This window comes from Hemicordylus capensis, chromosome 2 (assembly GCF_027244095.1).
Source record: "Hemicordylus capensis ecotype Gifberg chromosome 2, rHemCap1.1.pri, whole genome shotgun sequence".
NCBI lineage: Eukaryota > Metazoa > Chordata > Lepidosauria > Squamata > Cordylidae > Hemicordylus > Hemicordylus capensis.
Genome location: NC_069658.1, coordinates 378,797,175 through 378,817,312, shown reverse-complemented (window position 1 = coordinate 378,817,312; position 20,138 = coordinate 378,797,175). Strand labels below are relative to the sequence as shown.

The window sequence follows — 20,138 nt, the reverse complement described above, 5'->3', positions numbered from 1 at the left end:
GCATGAGAATCATCTGGGATTGTTATGCAGGGAGAATTGGTTTTGTATAGAGGAAAGCACCAGGCGTGGCTGTAAAAGCAAAGATGAATCAGGAATTGGTGCTGGATGGTGAATATGTTAAATTGAAGGGAAATGCCCAGTGCATTTTCAACAAACACGGCTTCTTCTTCATCAGCTGAGCCATTCTTGGCCCAATCCCCATGTTTATGGGAATGCATCTCCATTGGTTCTGGAATCCTGTGGAACAGAGCACAGTCCTCTCCACCAGAGTCCAGTTCAGGGCCTGGCTAACTTAACTGCCCTGCCGTGCCCTGGGGAGTAGAAGACGGTGTGCTCCTGCTGCATACAGTGCCTTATCCTAGTCTTCTCCAGCAGTCACAGCACTGAGCCATTAAGTCAGGCCTGCACAACATATGGCCCGCGGGCCGCATGTGGCCCGTGAGGCCTTTTTTCTTGGCCCTCAGGGCTACACTTCCCCTTCCTCCCCCTGCTGCAAACCTCCTTTAACCGCGTCCCCCCCAAATTCCAACCGCTGAGCGGCCGAGAAAATGGCTGTGGGTGTGTGTGTGTGTCCTTCTACCCCCTCCCCTCCCCTCCCTCCCCGGCGGCGGCAGCGGCAAATAGCAGAGCAACGCTGGAACCTGGTGTTTCAGCCTGTGTCGCTTCCCAACTGCGTCTGCAAGGTACTCACACCTGCAGTTAAGAGACTTAACTGCGCAGGCGCGCCTTGCATTTGGGAAGCAACACAGGGCCAAACACCAGGCCCCAGTGTCGCTCTGCTATCTGCTGCTGCGCGCGGCCGCCCGGGGGGTGGGGCACGGGAGAGAAGGACACACATGACATGCACCCCGTAGCCATCCCCTCAGCGGCGTGAATTGGCAGCGAGAAAAATGGTGCCGGTGATGAGGTGGGAAGAGGACGCAGGCAGCGGCCAGTGGCCGTACCCTATGAGGGAGCCTGGCGGTGGTGGGCCCTGGCAGAGGGGGCGAGCGCAAATGGCAGGCAGGGAGGGAGCCCAGCTGGAAAGAGAAAGCATTGCCAGGACGGGAGGAGGATGAGGACCTCCGGAATGACAGTGAACGGACTCGCTCTTGCCCGCTCTCGCCAAGACTGCTCCATTCTCCCTCTTTCTCTCTCCCTCCCTAAGACTGCTCCATTCTCTCTCTCTCTCTCCCTCCCTCTCTCTCCAAGACTGCTCCATTCTCTCCCTCTCCCCCCAAGACTGCCCCATTTTGGGAGAGGTGGAAAGGAAGAACAATACATTTTATTATGTATTTTGTACAGATTGCATTGTATATATTTTATTAAAAAATTTAATTCAATTTATTTTATTTTTATTTTTATTAATTATTGCCCGGCCAGAACTCCAAAAGTTAAATTTTAATTAAACTCATTTTACTTAATTTCAGTTTAATTTGATTTAATTAATTGATTGATATTAGGTGTTAATTTAATACTCAGTACCCTAAAAATTGACTTTGGCCCCCATGAGCCATCTCACGGTCAGTTTCGGCCCACCAGGTCATTTGAGTTGTGCAGGCCAGCATTAAGTAAACATCCAAGTCTTGCTTGCTTAGCAAGTGCCTGCTTTTGCCTGCTAAAGAAGAGCTGTCCGTCCCAGATCAGCAAGGCTTAGATGTGTTATGCTTGCCAGTCAGACTAAGGACCAGACGGGCAGCTCTGTTGCAAGGCCCCGTGAAGGGATGGCCTTAAGCGGCAAAGGCGCCACGGGGCGGCAAGTTTCGAAACCTCACCCTGATCCATGCTGCAAGCCCCACTCAACCTACTTAGTGCCGCCACCTCTGCCTCGTTTTTGCTGCTCTATGCATCCCATCCCCTTACCCGGGCCCAGTGTTGGTGCTGCCCTGTCCCTAGATGGCTCGGCCCCTCTCACTAACCTCAGCCTTGCTTCTCTTTCCCCTCTGCCAGGCCAGAGAGTGCCCAGAAGGTGAGGTTGGCTCGGTGGAAGGGAAGGAAGGGTGCCGGAGAGGCTGGTGATGTGGGGTGGCCAGTGAGTGGCATCAGCTCTGGGCTCCAGTCTGGGAGCACGTTGTCATCCTCTCATGTGGCAAAAGGCAACAAACTGGCCCCGGGACCAGACTTTGCAACCAGGAAATTCAGATTCTTCTTATTTTCCTCTTCCTTCTTGGGTCACAGCAAGGGAGTTAAGTATACTAGTTATTCTGCCCATTTCCATAGGATTCCCAAAACAAACAGAGGAAAACTCCAGTGTAAGAAGTAATTGTAATGTGTGAATTCAGACTCAGATTTCTAGAGACTATCTGAGAACATTTTGCTCATGAAGAAGATATATTTGAAATGCTTTGGGCAATTTTTACTAAATTTAATTTTTCATCCAGGAACAGGCTGAAGTTCGCCTTTTGTTTGCTCCTGCAGCAGCAGCTCTGTGTGTGTGTGCACACATGTGTGCGCAAAAGCACAAATGACCACAGTACTCAGCCAGATGTGAGGTAGATATGCATGTGTGAGAACTGATGAAGATATGTACAGTGTGAGCAGACTGTACATGAGGCATCTGGTGGCCCACTGTGTGAAACAGAATGCTGGATTAGATCGGTCTTGGGCCTGATCCAGCAGGGCTTGTCTTAGGTTCTTATGTCCATGGGTTAATTGATCTACTGGGAGATACCAAGGTGTGTGCAATGGTGCAACTGTGACATAACCTTTGGGGTGATGGAGGAGATGAACAGCCATGTGGGCAAGCCTAGTTTAGCCACGCACAGCGACATGCATGATGGAGCAGTCAAGCCCTTTGCCCAGCCAATGGAAGAGGCCTGCCAAAAGGCTATAGAGTCAACTGCCTCCACCCAGTAAGGGCCACAAACAAGACTAGAAGAACCATTTCCAGATATGGTAGGGTTAGCCTTTTGGGAGAGATATGCGAGACTACCGAGCCCATGGCTTTAAGCCAGCATGCAGGGATAGGAAAGTTGGGAAGACGTTTGCATTCTTAAGCTTTGCAAGTGCTTTTATCTCCATCTAGTGCCCACAGCCAGAACTGCACAAACCATGCTGCCCCGCCACCCACTGAGAAATGGGAACTTGAGGAACCAGGAGCTCCCCTAAAGCCAGCACTCCTGTCCTCCCTACAGTGCGCCCTGCTGCTGGCAGGTGCAGCCCACCATCTATTTGCTCACATCTGTGCTGTGCCCACCCCCAGCCTGCCAGTCAAACTAGCAATGAAGGAAACATTACTGCGAAATGGAACTGGAAAGGAGGGACGTACTGGACTCTCGGAAGCTCCCTGCAGGCAGCACCAGTTGGAAAAGAAGAAAGGAAGAAAAGGGAAAGCGAGTTAGCAGGTGACCAGGGCCAATCATGCAATAAAAGACATGGCCAAGATCCTCCCTTTGGTGGAGTAAACCATCAGTTGCTTCCACAGCCAGTTCTCCTGGCCCATTTCTCCCTGAGTTTCAAGCAAAGTCTTATTTGAGAGGCCTTTGGCTAATACCAGATTAAAAGCAGAAATTGCAAGTATCTCATTAGCCTTCTAGCTCCCCCCATTCCTTATTTTCAGTAAGGAAAATATGGAAATATATGAGTATGTAACCTTTATCCAAACTGAGGTATCAAAAGCTTAGAGGAGATCTGGAAGGAAAAGGAAGGTTTATCCTTGGTGGTGGGTGGCGGTCTTACCTGGGGAGTTGAAGACAGGGGGAGAGGCAGGGTTGAAGCCCACGGACTCAGCAATGAGTGTGTTGTAGGGACTGGTCCCGCCCCGTGTCTGCAGCACGGGGTTGGTCAGCAGGTGGTTCCCCATTGTGCCTGCAAGAGGTAGTATAGGCAGGAGCATTAGCACTGCACATGGGGCACAGAACCTATTCTCCAAACATGGGGTGGGAAAGGGACCAGGCTCTTGGGAAAAACTGCAGGCATGTGGGGAGAACTAGACTGAGTCAACTGAGAATGAGAGATGGATCACAAGAAGAAATAAATGCAGAATGGACAATACAGGGTAGGGGTTTTGTCTATGACACAGGGAAGTCAGGGGACAGCCAGTTGGTACACCAGATGGGGCAGGAACCTGTCTTCTAAGTGGGGGCTGATTTCTCATCTCAGATGGATGTCTGAGTACATGTTCTTGCCTTGGTTCAGGAGGAGGGTGTTGGAAGTGATACAAGAAACTGCTTACCTCGGTTAAGGGTGGGAGTGCTGTTGAGATCACCTGCCATGAAGCTGGACTCAGTTTGTTTCCTTACAGTGTCATTCCACATTCTCCGAATTCGGCTCTGGGGGGAAAGACAGCCCCACTCTGGGTTTAACAAGGCTAACGTGAACTACTCTATGCTTAATGGGGCACAATCCTCCAGCCTGAGGATACCTCTCAGCTCCTTGCAGTCATCCTGCACCAAATCCTGAGTCCTGCTGGCTTGATCCCAAGACCCTCAGCTCAGCAATCCAACCCCACCACCACTCTGCCCAACTGTACCTGCGTCCCAGTGTAGTAACGGTTGTTGCTACGGATGGCTGAGGTCTTAAGGGAGCCCAGTGTGGCTCCTGGTGGGCTCCGTAGGCAGCAGGATGCATGTCGCAGGCATTTGCTGAATTCCCGGTGAACCTGGTGCAGTTGGAGGGAGCAGAGTCAAGAAGTGCGGGGGGAGAAATGCATTGCCCAGGCTATGTAAGAGCTCTTACTCTGCTAGTACTTGCCCTCTCAGACTTTCTGTTCCCCTTCAATTTAAACCCAAAGTCCTTTGCTGTCAATGGTTCTCAGTTCTGCTGAAGCCCCCGTTATCCCAGATCCACAAGTAAAGACTTCCAGCCCTGTCCAAAGATCTCAGCCTTTATATGGTCCTCCTGGACTCTGGTCCTCAGACCTGAGCACCTGACATAACATCTAACTGTGCCAGTTTCTGTGGTTGTCCTGAACCTTAAGTTCTAGTCTTTGTGATGCTCTGACATGTGGCTACTCACCTTTTTCTGCAGTGCACAATGGAACACAAAGATGAACATGCCCTGGAAAGCATTGAAGGTGGTGAAGAGATAGGCCATGACAATGGACTCCTTGTTGATGAAGAGGAGGCCAAATGCCCAGGTAAGACCCAGGAGAAAAAGGAGAGTGATGGCCCCAAGTGCCCAAGACCTGTAGAAGGAGACACCAGTGGATTAAAGGTGAATATAGATAACGTGTGTGTGTGGGGGGGGGGGGGTCCTCACAGGAGTAGAACTAGTCCCACACTTCCTGCTGCTATGATATTACAAATCTTTGAACAATTCCAGGCACAGAGGGAGTCTTCTGCAGATCAAGGCAATGGTCTATAAAGAAGATGCTCTCAACCAGTGCTGAGATGTAGTCACTTGTGGGATGAATTATGGCTACTGCTGCAAATTCCATGGGCCCAAATCCACTGATGCTGCTTTCTCGTCTTTAGCAGCTAGAGTTGTTGGCACACCGTCCACCAGTACCTGCATAGTCATATGGCACTATCTTGCATCTCCTTGTCCACCCATATCTTTGGTGACAGAAAAGCTTTAGCGAGGTTACTTGGGCTACAAGGGTATTCCTGTCTTCTCTAGAAGTTGCCTATCCAAGTTGCCTCAGTACTACTTTTCATTCACAACTTCTTACAGCTAATTTTATTTATAAATTTAATAACTCCTTTTTTTAACTAAGTACCGTACCCAAAACTTGGCACTCCCCAAGTTATAAACATCCAACTTACAAACTCCTGTATTTACAAGCAAAGCTCCATAACATATGACATTAAGGAAACTCCCAACATACAAATGCTAACCTTCACATACAGACAAGACAACACTCTTGGGAACGTGTTCCAAGTTATGAATACACGTTCCAAGTTATGAACATGCGACTTACTAATGAACTTTTGAAACACAACCCATTTGCAAGTTGGGGATTTCCTATAGAACAAATAAATACAAAACTAACAGTGTACAATTAAAATGAAAAATATTCTGTTCCTTGAGGCTGTAATTAGGGGTGTGCACGGAACTGGTTTTGCGCACACCTGGGAGGAGGGAGGGGGTCTCTTTAAGGCTCGGGGAGGGTGCTCTTACCGCCCCTGCTGGCACAGTGTTAAAAATTGTTGGCGCGGGGTGGCTGTATTCCCTCTTGCCGCCCCGGTCAGCATAATATCTGAAGTTAATACCCAGTTTGACCGGCTCGGAGCTCTACTGGTAAAGGGGAATCTGGTGAGGATTCTCCCTAATCAGTTAAGAGGCATGGGGGCTGTCCTAAGGGTAGAGGGGGCAGGAGGGAAGTAAATAAGTACTTATAATTGCCACTGCTAGCCTCCCCCAGAGTAGGAAGGGCCGGGGGCACCCTGGTTTGGACCTTCCTGGGTCTGGTTCAGGCCTCTGCGCATGCATGGAGGCCATTTTAATGACCTCAGTGTATGTGCAGAAGTCAATAAAATGGCCTCCATGCATGCACAGAGGCCTGAAACCAGGCTGCCGCCGGCCCTACCTACTCTGGGGGAGGCTAGTGGGTGGGGGGCACCGCTGCCCCCACCACCCACCCACCCCCATGGCCACAGTCACCAGCACTTGTAAGTACCTATTTACTTCCCTCCTGCCACCTCTACCTTTAGGACAGCCCCCTTTACTGGATCACCGGATTCCCCTTTACCAGTAGAGTTCTGGTCGGGCACATTACTTCTTTGCCTCACTCTGAGCAGAGAAAGTGTGCTCCTTAGTAGCTACACGCCTGGCTGCTGGCCTCTAGTTATGAAGTGATCTGTGTCCGATTGCTCAATAATGTTAACTTCTGTAAAACAGTCTGCTTTACTTTTGTCTCTGATTATTACCCTCTGCTTTCATTTGCTTATTTTAAATGCATTTAAAAAAATTCCTGGGAGTTGTGCACACCCGCTATTCCCACTAAGACCCGATAGGCCCACATGATAGTTTGGTGGTGGTTAACCTGTATGTCCACACACAGATTTTTCAAGGGGTTGGTTTTTTAAGATGCCAGTAACATAATGAAGGGAAGGCTTTGTGGGTTGCCCTTCAGAAATTAATTGGGAGGGGGAGAAACAATTCTAGTACACAACATGCACAATTTAGAAGCGCCTTCAAGCTTTCTGATTCTTAACATTCTTAACCCAATGCTCCCGGCACAATATTCTATCTCCACATCATGTAGCCTTGCTGCAGGGACCGGGTGGGGAGAGCATTCCCATTATTTTTTGTTGTGCATGCATTCCTGTGCACTGGCTCCCAGTCCATTTCCAGGCCCAATTCAAAGTGCTGGTTTTAATCTTTAAAGCTCTAAATGGCTTGGCTTTACCTGAGAGATTTACCTTTACCTAAATGGCTTGGTTACCTGAGAGAGCGCCTTGCCCCATATGTACTGACTCAGACCGTAGGATCTTCTTCAGAGGCCCTGCTCTGAGTGCCCCTGCCAAATGAGGTGAGGCGGGTGGATACTAGGGAGAGGGCCTTTTTGGTGGTTGCACGCTGCGTCTAAGGAGCAGCCTTCCCAGTGAGATTCGCCGGGCACCATCACTTTTTTAGATGGTAGGTAAGGACCTTTCCGTTCGCTCAAGCTTTTAAAATTAGATTTTTAAAATTCGTGTGTTTTTTTAAAAAAGGGTTTAAAACTTTGTGTGTGTGTGTGTTGTGATTTGATGTGTTTTATGTGCTTTTATGGGATGTTTTAATGCCGTGTTGTGAGCCACCCAGAGAGCAGTTTGTTATGGGGTAGCTAACAAATAAAGTTGGTTGTTGTTGTTGTTGTTGTTGTTGTTGTTGTTGTTGTTATTATTATTATTATTATTATTATTATTATTATTATTATTAATTATTAATCATCATCATCATCATGCTGAAGTTAAAAAGCTGGCAGTCTCCAATAAAATAAATGGAAAAGAAAAGCAAAAGTACAGGGTGGTGGAGAGAGAGAGAGAAAGGTTCACAGAACAGCAGGATATTGTTACATGCATTTGAGGGTGGGACTAACAACAGCCTTGCTGGTATTTCGCACTTTTAAAAAGCATCAGTAGACCTGCCAGCTGCAGTCTTGAGGGCTGAACTAGACATTCTGTGGCCGACTGAGGTCTGGGAGCCCAGGTTGCTCCTGAACAGCTGCAGGAGGAGGTGGGAGGAAAGTGCAATCTACACAATGGGTAGGAGGGGAGTGGCAAACTCTTCTACTGTCCCACCCCCCCCTCCCCGCAATTCCTCGGTTTAAACTTTCCCCTTTGATGGGTTTCTCCCCATGATGCAGTGCTTTGGGGACCTCATCTGAGGAAAAAGGCAGCTGTGAGGAAGAAACTGCAGGAGAAAGGATGTGGGTGGGGAAAGGGATAAGCCCCCTCCTCTGGCCTGCTGCTTCTCTGGAGCAAATTATGCCCTCCCCCCACTACTTTGTAGCTATATGGAAGCAACCCAAGTTCCCAGACATGGATCTCCATTAAAATGCCTGGCGCTGTCCTCAAGCAGCAGCTGGCATATCTAGTGATGCTGTGTAGTTGTGTCAGTCTCATGAGTTCCTATTGGAATGTGCCTGTGACCTGGGTCAGCTGCCAAACATTTAGTTTGTATGTCAGTGTTGGGAAAATATAACATCCTTTTCACAGATATGCCAGTTGTGGGGAAAGGCATTTTGTAATAACTGCATATTTATTGCACAATACAACTGTTGGTGGGATATGTCCCCTGTCTGCAATCCTAAGTGCACTTAGAAGAAAGTTGCATTGAAATAAACTGAGCATGTGAGAAAATATGGTTAGGTTTGGGCAGCATGTATCCCTCTACTTACAATCAGATCTCCTAATATTGTCTCTTTTACTGAAAGGTTATACATCTTAGAAATGCGCAACTGGCTGTTTGTAATCTGGGTGAAAAGGTCAAACTGAAAAGCAAAATGTTGGAAGGAGTTTGGGGTTTTGTTTTTTTTTTAACTTTGGGATTTGCTGGATAGATTTGTTGGTAACTAAAACAAACAAGGTAAGATTGGGATTCTTGTTGATAAGGCTGTCATCCTAAGCAGTCAATTTTGAATAAATCCTATTGAAATCAATGACATGGAGTGACAGAGACAGTAAGAGAAGCACAAGTGGCTACCTCTTATCTCCAGTAGGGCAGGAAATGAGGCAGAAGACTGTCAGCAATGCACAGGTCTCGAAAGGGAGAACAGGGCAGTGCCAGGGAGAATGGGGAACTCCCAAAGAGGAGATAAGCTGCCTGAGCAGAAGGATACAGTTATCGCCTGTCAAGAATTTCTTACAAAGGCCGCACTTCCTTTAAGGGGAAAGTGTGCATACCACATGTAGTTAGTCATGTATAGGGACTACACATGGATCTGCTTCTTTGTGTGCACATACAATACAAACAAATGTGTGTGGGATCACCACCCATGATGACCCACATATAGGTGGTGTGCTCTTTCCTACAAAGATGTACTATCTATATGGGAAATGTATTACATTAAATGGATTAATTGTATTAAATGGATTAATTGTATTAAATGGAGAGGAGAGCTGGTATTGTGGTAGCAAGCATGACTTGTCCCCATAGCTAAGCAGGGTCTGCCCTGGTTGCATCTGAATGGGAGACTTGATGTGTGAGCACTGCAAGATATTCCCCTCAGGGGATGGAGCCACTCTGGGAAGAGCATCTAGGTTCAAAGTTCCCTCCCTGGCAGCATCTCCAAGATAGAGCTGAGAGAGATTCCTGCCTGCAACCTTGGAGAAGCCACTGCCAGTCTGTGAAGACAATACTGAGCTAGATAGACCTATGGTCTGACTCAGTATATGGCAGTTTCCTATGTTCCTGTGTTACATATGAAGCTGTCCCAGGTCAAGCGAGGAGGCAGCTAAACCAGGGAGGCTGTTCTTACGAGCAGCCTAACCCAGGAGTTAGTTAGTTAGTTTATTTATGGTCAATGACCAAACAAAATAGCACCTGAACAGTAAGTACACAATTACAAATCTAAAACCAAATAAAATAAATTTAAACCCCAGTTTGCAAGCATCTTGTTTTGAACGCCACGGCAGAAAAACATGCAATTCTGTAAGTAATCTCCTCCCCAGCCCAGCCTGGGTTAGGCTGCTCGTGTGGAGTGCTGGGATCAAGGCCGATCCCGGCGCTGCCACCCCGCCTAACCCGCCTTTTGACCCCAGCCTTAAGTCAGGGTTAAGGGCGTAAGCACACCCTTAACTGTAGTGCCAGGGTCATATGTATACTCAGACTGCATGCAGCCCAAACATACACAGTTGGGTGCCTAGAGCGCCTGACTCCTGGAGTAATCCCCCAATGCACTGCGGTCGTTGTGCAGTGCATTGTGGGATACCTGGAGGCTGGGATTCATTTTCCCAACCTCCAGCTATTTGTGCTGCCAGAAGCAGCACGGATTGTGTGGGCACAGGGTGGCGCGCCAAAGAGATAGCAACTGAGCGTCTGGGGGGAAAGTAGGTGCAGCCCTGCCTTCTCCCCCACCCTCTCCACCACTATTTTGGTCATGTGCATGACTTCATTATCTTTCAAAGATTGGCAGGAATAGTAAAGGTGATCATAGGTTTACTTTTAGATAAGATTCATTTTAAAGAATGTTGCTCTGAGCTTCTAAAACAATGTGTGAATTCTCATGATTGGGCAGTATTAGTTATGCCACTGAAAGTCAGGAGACAGAGACATACACATTCCCAGGAAAGCTGGTTCCGATGTTGGCTGGGTGCTGAGCTCTACTGAACATGCAACCATAATCAACACTGTAGACTGGATCTTAGATTGCTGATAGTCTGCTGGCCAATGGCCGTAATAAAATTGATGATGATGATTGCTGATAGCGGTGGAATGTCCAGCATGGCACAGTGCCCAGCTAACACTGGAGCCAGCACACAATCACTTTACTGGCTTTCACGGGAGCATGTACACCTCTGCTACCCAACCTTTGGCAGCATAACTACCACAGCCTGATCATGACAACCAGCCCAATATTTATTTAATTTATATCTCACCTTTCTTCCCTGATGAAACTCAAGGTAGTACACATAGGGAGAGCTTTTAGGTGGTCTCTTATCCAGGCACTGACCAGACACAGACCTGCTCAGCTTCAGCAAGGTTGCCTCATCATATGCCTCCAAGACCACACTCTTAGAATATCTGTGACAGAACCCTGAATCAGTCCCACATGTGAGATGGGAAATTCCCTTGAAATGATCACACAGATCTAATGGAGAAGCATTTTACTGAACCACTCCTGCCTCATGCTACTCTTTTCTTTCCTGCACCTCCACAGCCACCTTACTTTTTGCTGTCCCATCCTCATTTGTCAGTCCTGGCCACCCCTTTCTTGTCCAGTTAATGCAAAATGTAAGCTGAACTTCAGGAAAGAAACTTCAGGAAGGCAACTTGTTATCACTTCTATATTCCATTCAGTATTTAGCACATTGTTGGTGCTACATACATGTTAAATAGGGATGTGCACGAGTGGGTTCGACGTCTCCTTTGGGAAGCACTGAACTGGTTCGTCATGGCAGGGAGCAGTTCCCTTAAGGAGCCGGTAAGCAGGTCCTTATCTGCTCTGCTGCCACCCATCCCTTTTCCAGGTGGGGCACTTGCCCTAGCAACAGCCGCACTGGGCTGTGGTGCTGTTCACTTCAGCCTGCGCGTGTGGCATCGACACGCACATGCTGTTCACACATGCGTGGGTGCCATTTATGTGTTGATTCCACACATGCAGGCTACAGGGAACAACAACACCACCCCGCATGGCCATTGCGAGGGCAGGCATAAAAGCAGCGGGGTGGCAGTGGAGCAGGAAAGGATCTGCTTACTGGCTCCTTAAGGGAACCGCTCCCAGCCCCGCCAGCCCATGCACGAGCCATTTGTGCACATCCCTAATGTTAAATACTATAGTATTTCACTAAGGCCTTCTCTATAGCTGCTCCGGGGCTGTGGAATGTGCTCCCTGTGGAAATCCACAATTTGACTCCTCTATTAGCCTTCAGGAGAGCCCTTAAAACGTATTTGTTTGGCCTGGCTTTCCAGGGTTTTTAAAGCGGTTTTAATATTCTAACCCGATTTTGGGGTTTTTAATCACTGTAATTGTTTAATTGTTGTTTTAAAATGTTTTTAAATTGTTAATTGTCAGCATTAGAGAAGGTGCCCCCCCCCACCTCTGACTGCTAGGTTATTCTGTGTGGATGAGACTAAGAAGATATGAACTCATGAATAACATGTGGCTTTTGATCATCAAGCATTTGCATGCTGTTTCTTTATTTACATCTGTATACCTCCCTTTGTCCTAGAACCCCAGAACAATGAACAACAAATTAAAAACAGCAAATAAAACAATCCTAACGGCGCAATGGGGAAATGCTTGACTAACAAGCAGAAAGTTACCGGTTCGAATCCCCGCTGGTATGTTTCCCAGACTATGGGAAACACCTATATTGGGCAGCAGTGATATAGGAAGATGCTGAAAGGCATCGTCTCATACAGCATGGGAGGAGGCAATGGTAAACCCCTCCTGTATTCTACCAAAGAAAACCACAGGGCTCTGTGGGTATCAGGAGTTGAAATCGACTTGACGGCACACTTTAAAATGTCATTAAAATACACTAAAAATCAACAAACATCAGGGGAAAAGAGCATAAGGCCCACCAAATTCTCCCAAGGGGACACAACTTTCACATCATTTGCCAGAGGATTCAGACAGCAACACTATGCTCACCTAACTTTTAATCTGAGAGGGTGGGAATTCCTTTTGTGGAATAAGGACATGTTTCCTTATATGAAGGGAATGAAAACTAATTTCACAGGAGCCTTTGCAGTGTGATGGGCTGGGAAAAAACCCCCACTCAGCTCGTCATAACTGACCATGCCCTCGGTGAAACAATCAAAGTACTATTCCAAGATGTTACCAGGTATAAGTAGAGTGAGTCAACCCACAACCCAGCATGTTTAAAGGATAGTTTTAGCACTCAAATTGCCATTCTCTGGAACTGAGGCTTTTTGTTCTCAGCCGAATGTCAAGGGAAGACACTACAGAGGAAATTGGGGGTGGGGGCGAAATATACTATCCTGTGGTCTGGGCAGAGACCCTACCCTTTTAAACACACAATATGCTTCTTTCTCTGGACTGATCTAACAATTTTAGAAATCTATCTCTCTTTCTCTCTAGCGTTGTACCCCCAAACGGCTTTAAATGAACTGGATACTAAAACACTACAGAGATCAGAAGGAATGGAAGCTATGCTATTAGGGAAGTGAAATGTTTGAGCCCAGCCCAGAGGAGCAGAAGCAATCAAAGCAGAAACTCACTTGATGTTGTCCAGTCGGCTGGAGTCAGGCTTGAGGACAGATGTGTTGCGGATCATCTTGTGCAGAGTAACCATGAGGAACACCAGGTTGATCTAGGAAAGGCGTGCACAGCTGGATGTGAGCAGGATAAAGGGAGTCTTTTGCACTACAGTACCTCCCTCTTCTCCCATTTCCCCCAGAGCCATTCTGGGGTTGGCAGTGATTCTGAGGGGAGAATTTCTACCATGGAGTTTGTCAGGACAGAATGAAGATGGGGGAGTAATCAGCACCATAAGCCCTAGGTTCTCTGCTGAGCAGGCAGCTGAGGCAGCTTAAAAATGTGGGCTCAGTTCTGGTTCATTAGTATATTTTTAATTCTGGCTTAGTCCCGGTTCATCAGCAAAAAGGAGACCCCCTTTCAAGATGCTATGGAATGCATATGAGGTCCTTTTATTACTGGTATATATTATATGCCCAATGTGTTTCAGTCGCAAGACTATCTTCAGGGGCAGTTATAAACCATGCAAACATAAACAAACATTTTATAAAAACAAACGGAAGGGGAAGGCTGGGCTGACTCACCTTCGCCCCAAATGAGCAATTGCATGTCGCTGTGCTGCGCAACGAGGGCAGAACTCTGGAGGCCGGGACAATGCGTGTGCCGTGCATCGAGGGATTCCACCAGGAAAGAAGCTCTATTTATTTATGTATTTATTTTACATTTTATATCCCGCTCTTCCTCCAAGGAGCCCAGAGCGGTGTACTACATATTTAGGTTTCTCCTCACAACCACCCTGTGAAGTAGGCTAGGCTGAGAAAGAAGTGACTGGCCCAGAGTCACCCAGCGAGTTTCATGGCTGAATGGGGATTTGAACTCGGGTCTCCCCGGTCCTAGTCCAGCACTCTAGCCACTTCACCACGCTGGCTCCCTGTTGCCTGTTCTCCCCGCAGACCCAGAAGAAATTCTTTTCACCGATCATGAGAAGAGCTTCATTGTGGTTGTTCCTTTTGTTTGTTTTTATAAAATGGTTTTATGTTTGTATGGTTTATAACTGCTCCTGAAGAAAGTCTTGTGACTGAAACATGTTGGACATATAATATATACCAGTAATAAAAGGATCTCATTCCATAGCATCTTGAGAGGTGGTCTCCTTTTTGCTGATATTCCAATGGAAGGGGTGTGTGTGTGTGTGTGTGTGTGTGTGTGTGTGTGTGGCTTTCAGTTCCAGTTCAGACACACATTTCAAAAAGTTGTTCAGTAACTGGTTCAGAAACTTTGAACTGGTTCTGAATCAGTTTAGACATAGCTCATCATGCAGAATCTATATATATAATTCTCCTGGGTGTGCCCAGGAGAAATGCGTCCCGGCAGCCCAGCTGATTGGCTGGGCTGCAGGGGGCGCCCGATTAGCTGGCAGCACACCCAGGAGAATTCGCTTCCTGGGCGGCTGCGGAGGCAAGGCGGCGGGCCCAGGGCCACGGCGGCAGAGCCCAGCGAGGCGGTGGGCCCAGCAAGGTGGCGGCAGCCCCGGCTGTGAGGCGGGGCGAGGCGGCGGGCCCAGCACGATGGCGGCGGGCCAGGCCGTGGTGGCGGGGCCCAGCGAGCGGCGGGCCCAGCGAGGCGGGGCAAGGCGGCGGGGCCCAGCGAGGCGGCGGGGCCGGGCCCAGCCGCGGAAGCAAGGCGGCGGGACTGGCCGGGCCGCGGAGGCAAGGTGGCGGGACTGGCCGGGCTGGGCCCGGCCGCGGAGGCAAGGCGGCGGGCCTGATGGCGGCACTCTGGGGCCGGGCGCGGCATTGGCCGCGGCACTCTGGGGCCGGCCAGGCCCGCTGGCGGCGGCGCCACACTCTGCCCCGCCGGAGACAGGGGGCGGGAGGAGAGAGAGAGGTAGACTGGCCTGGCCGGGCCCAGCCGCGGAAGCAAGGCGGCGGGACTGGCCGGGCCGCGGAGGCAAGGTGGCGGGATTGGCCGGGCTGGGCCCGGCCGCGGAGGCAAGGCGGCAGGCCTGATGGCGGCACTCTGGGGCCGGGCGCGGCATTGGCCGCGGCACTCTGGGGCCGGCCAGGCCCGCTGGCGGCGGCGCCACACTCTGCCCCGCCGGAGACAGGGGGCGGGAGGAGAGAGAGAGGTAGACTGGCCTGGCGGAGGCGAGGTGGCGGGATTGGCCGGGCTGGGCACGGCTGTGGAGGCGAGGCGGCGGCGGCGGCTGCACTCGGCCCCCGCAGGGCGGCGGCGGCCGCATGGGTCAGCTAGTCATATATAATTCTTTGGCTTGAAATACAACTCTACACAATTAATACAATGATAACTATTTTACTTGAGAAAAAATGCCTTTAAAAACAGTAGGCCCATTTACATAACTGTTTGGGGGTGGTTAGGAGCCCAGGTGAGCTTCTACCACAGTAGCAGCACATGAGCATCACCTCAGCTAGGCTCTGCAAACCCAGCAAACATGAGTGCAGTTGTTGAGGGTTCCAATGCTGAAATTGGCAGCTGCAAGCCCCACCTCTCCATGGAAAGTCCTCCAAGAGCACACAAGCCTTCCCAGAAGGCTTTGCACTGCCAGCAGACTGGAAAAGCTTCATGACATCAGTGGCTGCCCTCTCATTGGCCACGAAGGAGAAGGAGGTGGATGCAGCCCTGCCAAAGCGGCTTCATCTTTGGGATCAGAGTGTACTTTGCAGGCTAGTGTGTCCATTGACGGCGGGTGCTGTATGCACAGCTCTCTATAGTTTCCTTGCGAGGGAGGGCATGCTGGCTTCTAGTGGCTGGGTAGTCAAAGCACGAGGGTTTTAATGACTGGAGAAACAGAGTAGGAGGGCTGTTCTCTCCTTTGCCCTCAGTAAAAACCTGGGTCCAAAGCTGGGTAGCACTGCTGGAAACAACTTGGGCCAGAGGGTAAAGTGGTCATATGAACCAGACTAGTGTGTGTGTGTGTGTATGTAGATATATATGTATATATAAAAATACCACCCCTTAGTGGTATTTTGGCAGAATGGCAGCAAACCATCTTCCTTGCATTGGCAAGGAAACACAGGAAGATTCCAGCTTCAGTTTAAGAATTCTCCCATTGAGGCCTGGTTGCTGGACAAGCCTCTACATAACCATCAGGAGGGCTACTAGTCCTAGGCCATGCAAACTTATCTCCTCTTGTTCATCTTTTCAGAGGACATGAGGGGAAATAAAGTTTCTCCAAATATAGCTGGATCTGAGAAGTGCACTTACCACTTCTCAAAAGAATCTCCTGCATTCCTGATTTGAATCAGAATAATTCCTGATTTGAATCCCTGAGTTCAAAACCAGTTTTGAACTGGTTACCAATTTTTTGTGTTTATTCCATTTCAATTCAATGCAACCAAGAGATTTTAGATACCAGTTCAGTTCCAGTTCATTAAATTTTTTTTTTAAAATAAAGCTCTCTGAGCTGCTTTTTGGGTTTGAGATTGGTTAAACTCCCTGCTTCTGAACTCCAGAAAGAAAAGTGAGGGCTGAGGGTTTGGGGAGGATGTGAATAAGGACACTGGTTCTCTCTTCTTCTTCTTCTTCTTCTTCTTCTTCTTCTTCTTCTTCTTCTTCTTCTTCTTCTTCTTCTTCTTCTTTTCAACAAAACATTCTCAAAGCAGTTTACATGGGAGGGGAGGGGGGTTCCCTCCCTGTCCCCAAAGGGATCACAGTCTAAAAAGAAATGCAAAGGAAGAAACCAGAAACCACTGCTGGATGTGTGCTGTGCTGGGACTAAATAGGGCCAGTTGTTCTCCCTCTGCTTAATATAAATAGAATCACCACTTCGAAAGGGGCCTCATTGCCCAGTGAGCAGGGTAACACTGACTTCAGAACTTTGATTTCAAATTGTTGAGGGAACCCTCGTTTCTGTTCTAGGCCAAGTCAGGGTCTCTGCCAAGGGAAGGATCCAGGAAATGCTTGAAGAGCTTGGGGAGCTCCATGGAGAAAGGAGTCAGGACCACAGCTAGCTTTGAGCAGGAACACAAGAGCTGAGTTTAGCAACACAGGAGGCATTTTGCTCCAGTTGGCTGCTTGGAGAAGCCTGCTCGTTTTTATGGCTACTGCCAAGATAGAGTGAATTGGCCCTGCCCCTTCCCTAGGGAAAGTTCTGTTGATTAAAGAGGACTTGCTCAATTTTCCTAAGTGTTGGCTTCCACGGTGCTGGTGGACCCCTACTAGGGCTGGCAGGTCTTCAGGGAACTCCTCCGAGTCCGAGGATGCAGGCAGGGTGGTAGAGGGTGCTGGTGAAGGTTTCCCCTGATTCTCCTGGAGTGGGGTAGTTCTGGCTGCGCTGGGTTGCAGTGGCTCTGGGTTGCAGAGTCTTCCCACCCTAGTTCAGTTCTCACCCCTGAACTACCTCATCCCCCAATGGAGAGGGGGGCTCCCAAGTCTAGGGTCACTACTCCCTTGTATTTGTATTCCCAAACAGTCTCCAGTGACTCACCACAATCACAAAAGAGACGGGTCCAATGAAGCTCCAGATGAAGTTGTTATCAACTCGAAGCCAGCATCTGCCAAGAGGGATCAGGGAGGTGTCAGATGCAGGTAGAAAGGACCATGGACACCCCAAGGCTTGACTGCCCCACAACCAGTTGGCTCCAGGTGACACCCCACGCCTGCATAAACTCCTTCTCAACCCTGCAGCATTAAATCACTGTTGACAGTGATACCCACAGTTTCCCTTATAATACCTCCACCCCTGCCTCATCTCTTCAGTTCCATATACCCGTGGCTTACTTTGCTTTGTCAGTTCTGTACCTCTGCCTCCCATGTATTAGCCCCACTCTGCATGAATGTCCTTCTGCCTTAATGGCCTTTATCCCTCCCACCAACCCATCCTCCCCCAGCCACTCTCTTACACCTGCTCTGTACTCACGCTTTCTCGGTGCCGTAACTACGGTAGTCAATGGCGGCAGCAATACCCACTACCAGGGCAGGGAAGCAGTAGCCACCCAAGTAGTAGTATTTCTTGCGGGAATACTCGCTCTCAAAGACCTCAACTAGCATGAGGTAAAGGTGGATGCCCTCCAGGCACATCCAGGAGAATGCTGCCAGGAAGAAGTAGTGCAGCAGCCCTGCGAAGATGGGGCAGGCAATCTAGGGTGGAGGGGGAGAGGGAGCCTATTAGCACGATTCCTCTTTTTGAAAAGTCATGTCTATTACTTCACAACTATACACCATTATGCAGAGACCCTCCTCTGAGTTTTGATGAGCTGAGCTTGTTCTCAGGTAAGGCTGTGTTTTCCTGCAACTATTATTCCCATTACGCACATCTCTCCTTCCTCTCTCTTGCTTGCTTCTCCCATTGTCTACACTGCGACTGTAAGCTCCTTAGGGCAGAGACTTGTCTTTTTTTGGCTTATGTTACACTCTGAAGCACCATGTATATTAATGGTGCAATAGTAGTGTTGCTTCTAATTTATTTTTAGGCCATTAAACTGAGTTGTTGCTGCAGAGGGTAAGGGCAGTTGTTTTAAAAAAGACGCCTCTCTCCATGATGAGATGCAGTCATCTCTGGGGAAAGGCACTACAGGAAATCAAAGTGAAACTCTACTTCCAAATGAAAATGTATACCACGACAGGTAACTTCTTTACTGCTTAGTTGCGTAAGTGATACTCGAAAATGTGACATCTGAAAGTTTTATTTCTGCTGCCTAATATTTCTCCTATTACAGCAATATGATCATATGAGCCCTCATTGGGACACTTCTGCCTAGAAAGCACCCCCCCCCGAACTCTCCACTTTCTGAAACAGCTTTTTGCGAGTGCTGCCCTCAGCTGGCAAGTGAAACGTGTCCCAGTGAGATCTCCACAGGGTCTCATTACTCTGAGTGAGTCCCTCTTCTGTGCTGAGGAATATTGCATGGCGATTTTGTGTTTTTTCTGAGGGGAGATGGTCACGCACCTCGTACTGGGTCTTATCAATGCCGATGAGAAAGAGGAGCTCGGTGATGAAGAGATTGATGCAGAGGTTCTTGTGGATGGTGTTGCGGTCAGTCTGCAGCCCACGCAGGAAGCAGAAGGTGGAGATGCAAATGGCCAAGCAGACCAAGGAAATCACAATGCCCACCCACGTGATGACGGACAGCAGCAGCTCATTGATGCGGCCTTGGTACTGAAAGGAGAACGGGAATGAGGCTGGATGTGCATGGCTTCCCTTTCTCTCTCCTGCTATGGGGCTGAGTCTTGGGATGAACCTGATCTCATTGGTGCTTCCATCCACTGCTTCTGGATTGTTTCTCTCTGATAAGCTGCTAACCTCCAAGCACTTTAAATCCACTGGATATTTATTAGCAGCACGAGAGGACCAACTCCCAAGGTTTCCTGACAGGGTAACTGCCACCCTAATTTTATGTGGGACCCATATAATGTAGCACAATGTTTCAGAGTGCACAATAAATGGAAAAGGTGACCCTGACAGTGGCTGGGATGGTGGCATCATTTTTCTCCATCAATCTGGCACATTTCCACCCTCGCCCCCCACAATGCCTCCCCTTTGTGGAGTGATATTCTTACAATTTCACGGTGTGCCATGAGCACAGCAAAGTTGGTGAGATGGCTGCATGCACAAGTGGTGTGGGTCTTGTTGGTCTCCACCAGCCGGCAGCCCTGCGTGGACCAGTAACCCATCATGGAGCGCTCTGAGTAGTTCCAGAAGGAGCAATTGGCATTGAAGTGGTTCTTGTCCTGTATGGAAACAACAAGTATGCCTGTAGGAGTCATCAATGATGTGGGCAGCGAAGTACATGGGCCCTAAGCTTTGTTTGAGAGGACAGGATATAGGAAGATGGTTAGTTACAGGATGAAAGGAATGAATTGCTACACAGTAAATTAACACATGCCCAGAACATGTGTTCCTCACAAAGTGCAGAATTCCCAGTGCTGGAACATGTGCAGAGATGAGCCA

General features: G+C 48.8%; 1 protein-coding gene across 10 annotated transcripts in view; it reads right to left on the bottom strand.

Annotated features, from left to right (window-relative positions):
• ADGRL1 (adhesion G protein-coupled receptor L1) overlaps positions 1-20,138 on the bottom strand; it is a 184,042-nt gene that overhangs the window by 10,200 nt on the left and 153,704 nt on the right. For 8 of the 10 annotated variants that reach the window (XM_053299297.1, XM_053299299.1, XM_053299298.1 and 5 more), the window contains 10 exons: positions 19,748-19,918; positions 19,137-19,346; positions 18,108-18,328; positions 17,676-17,742; positions 13,252-13,343; positions 4,936-5,104; positions 4,451-4,579; positions 4,154-4,250; positions 3,658-3,786; positions 3,248-3,265 (listed from right to left, as the gene is read on the bottom strand). In XM_053299297.1, the coding sequence (XP_053155272.1) occupies positions 3,248-3,265; positions 3,658-3,786; positions 4,154-4,250; positions 4,451-4,579; positions 4,936-5,104; positions 13,252-13,343; positions 17,676-17,742; positions 18,108-18,328; positions 19,137-19,346; positions 19,748-19,918 (1,303 nt within the window). Of the gene's footprint in view, positions 1-3,216; positions 3,266-3,657; positions 3,787-4,153; positions 4,251-4,450; positions 4,580-4,935; positions 5,105-13,251; positions 13,344-17,675; positions 17,743-18,107; positions 18,329-19,136; positions 19,347-19,747; positions 19,919-20,138 lie in introns of all 10 variants that reach the window. The other 2 variants (XM_053299307.1, XM_053299300.1) reach the window with 2 other exon arrangements.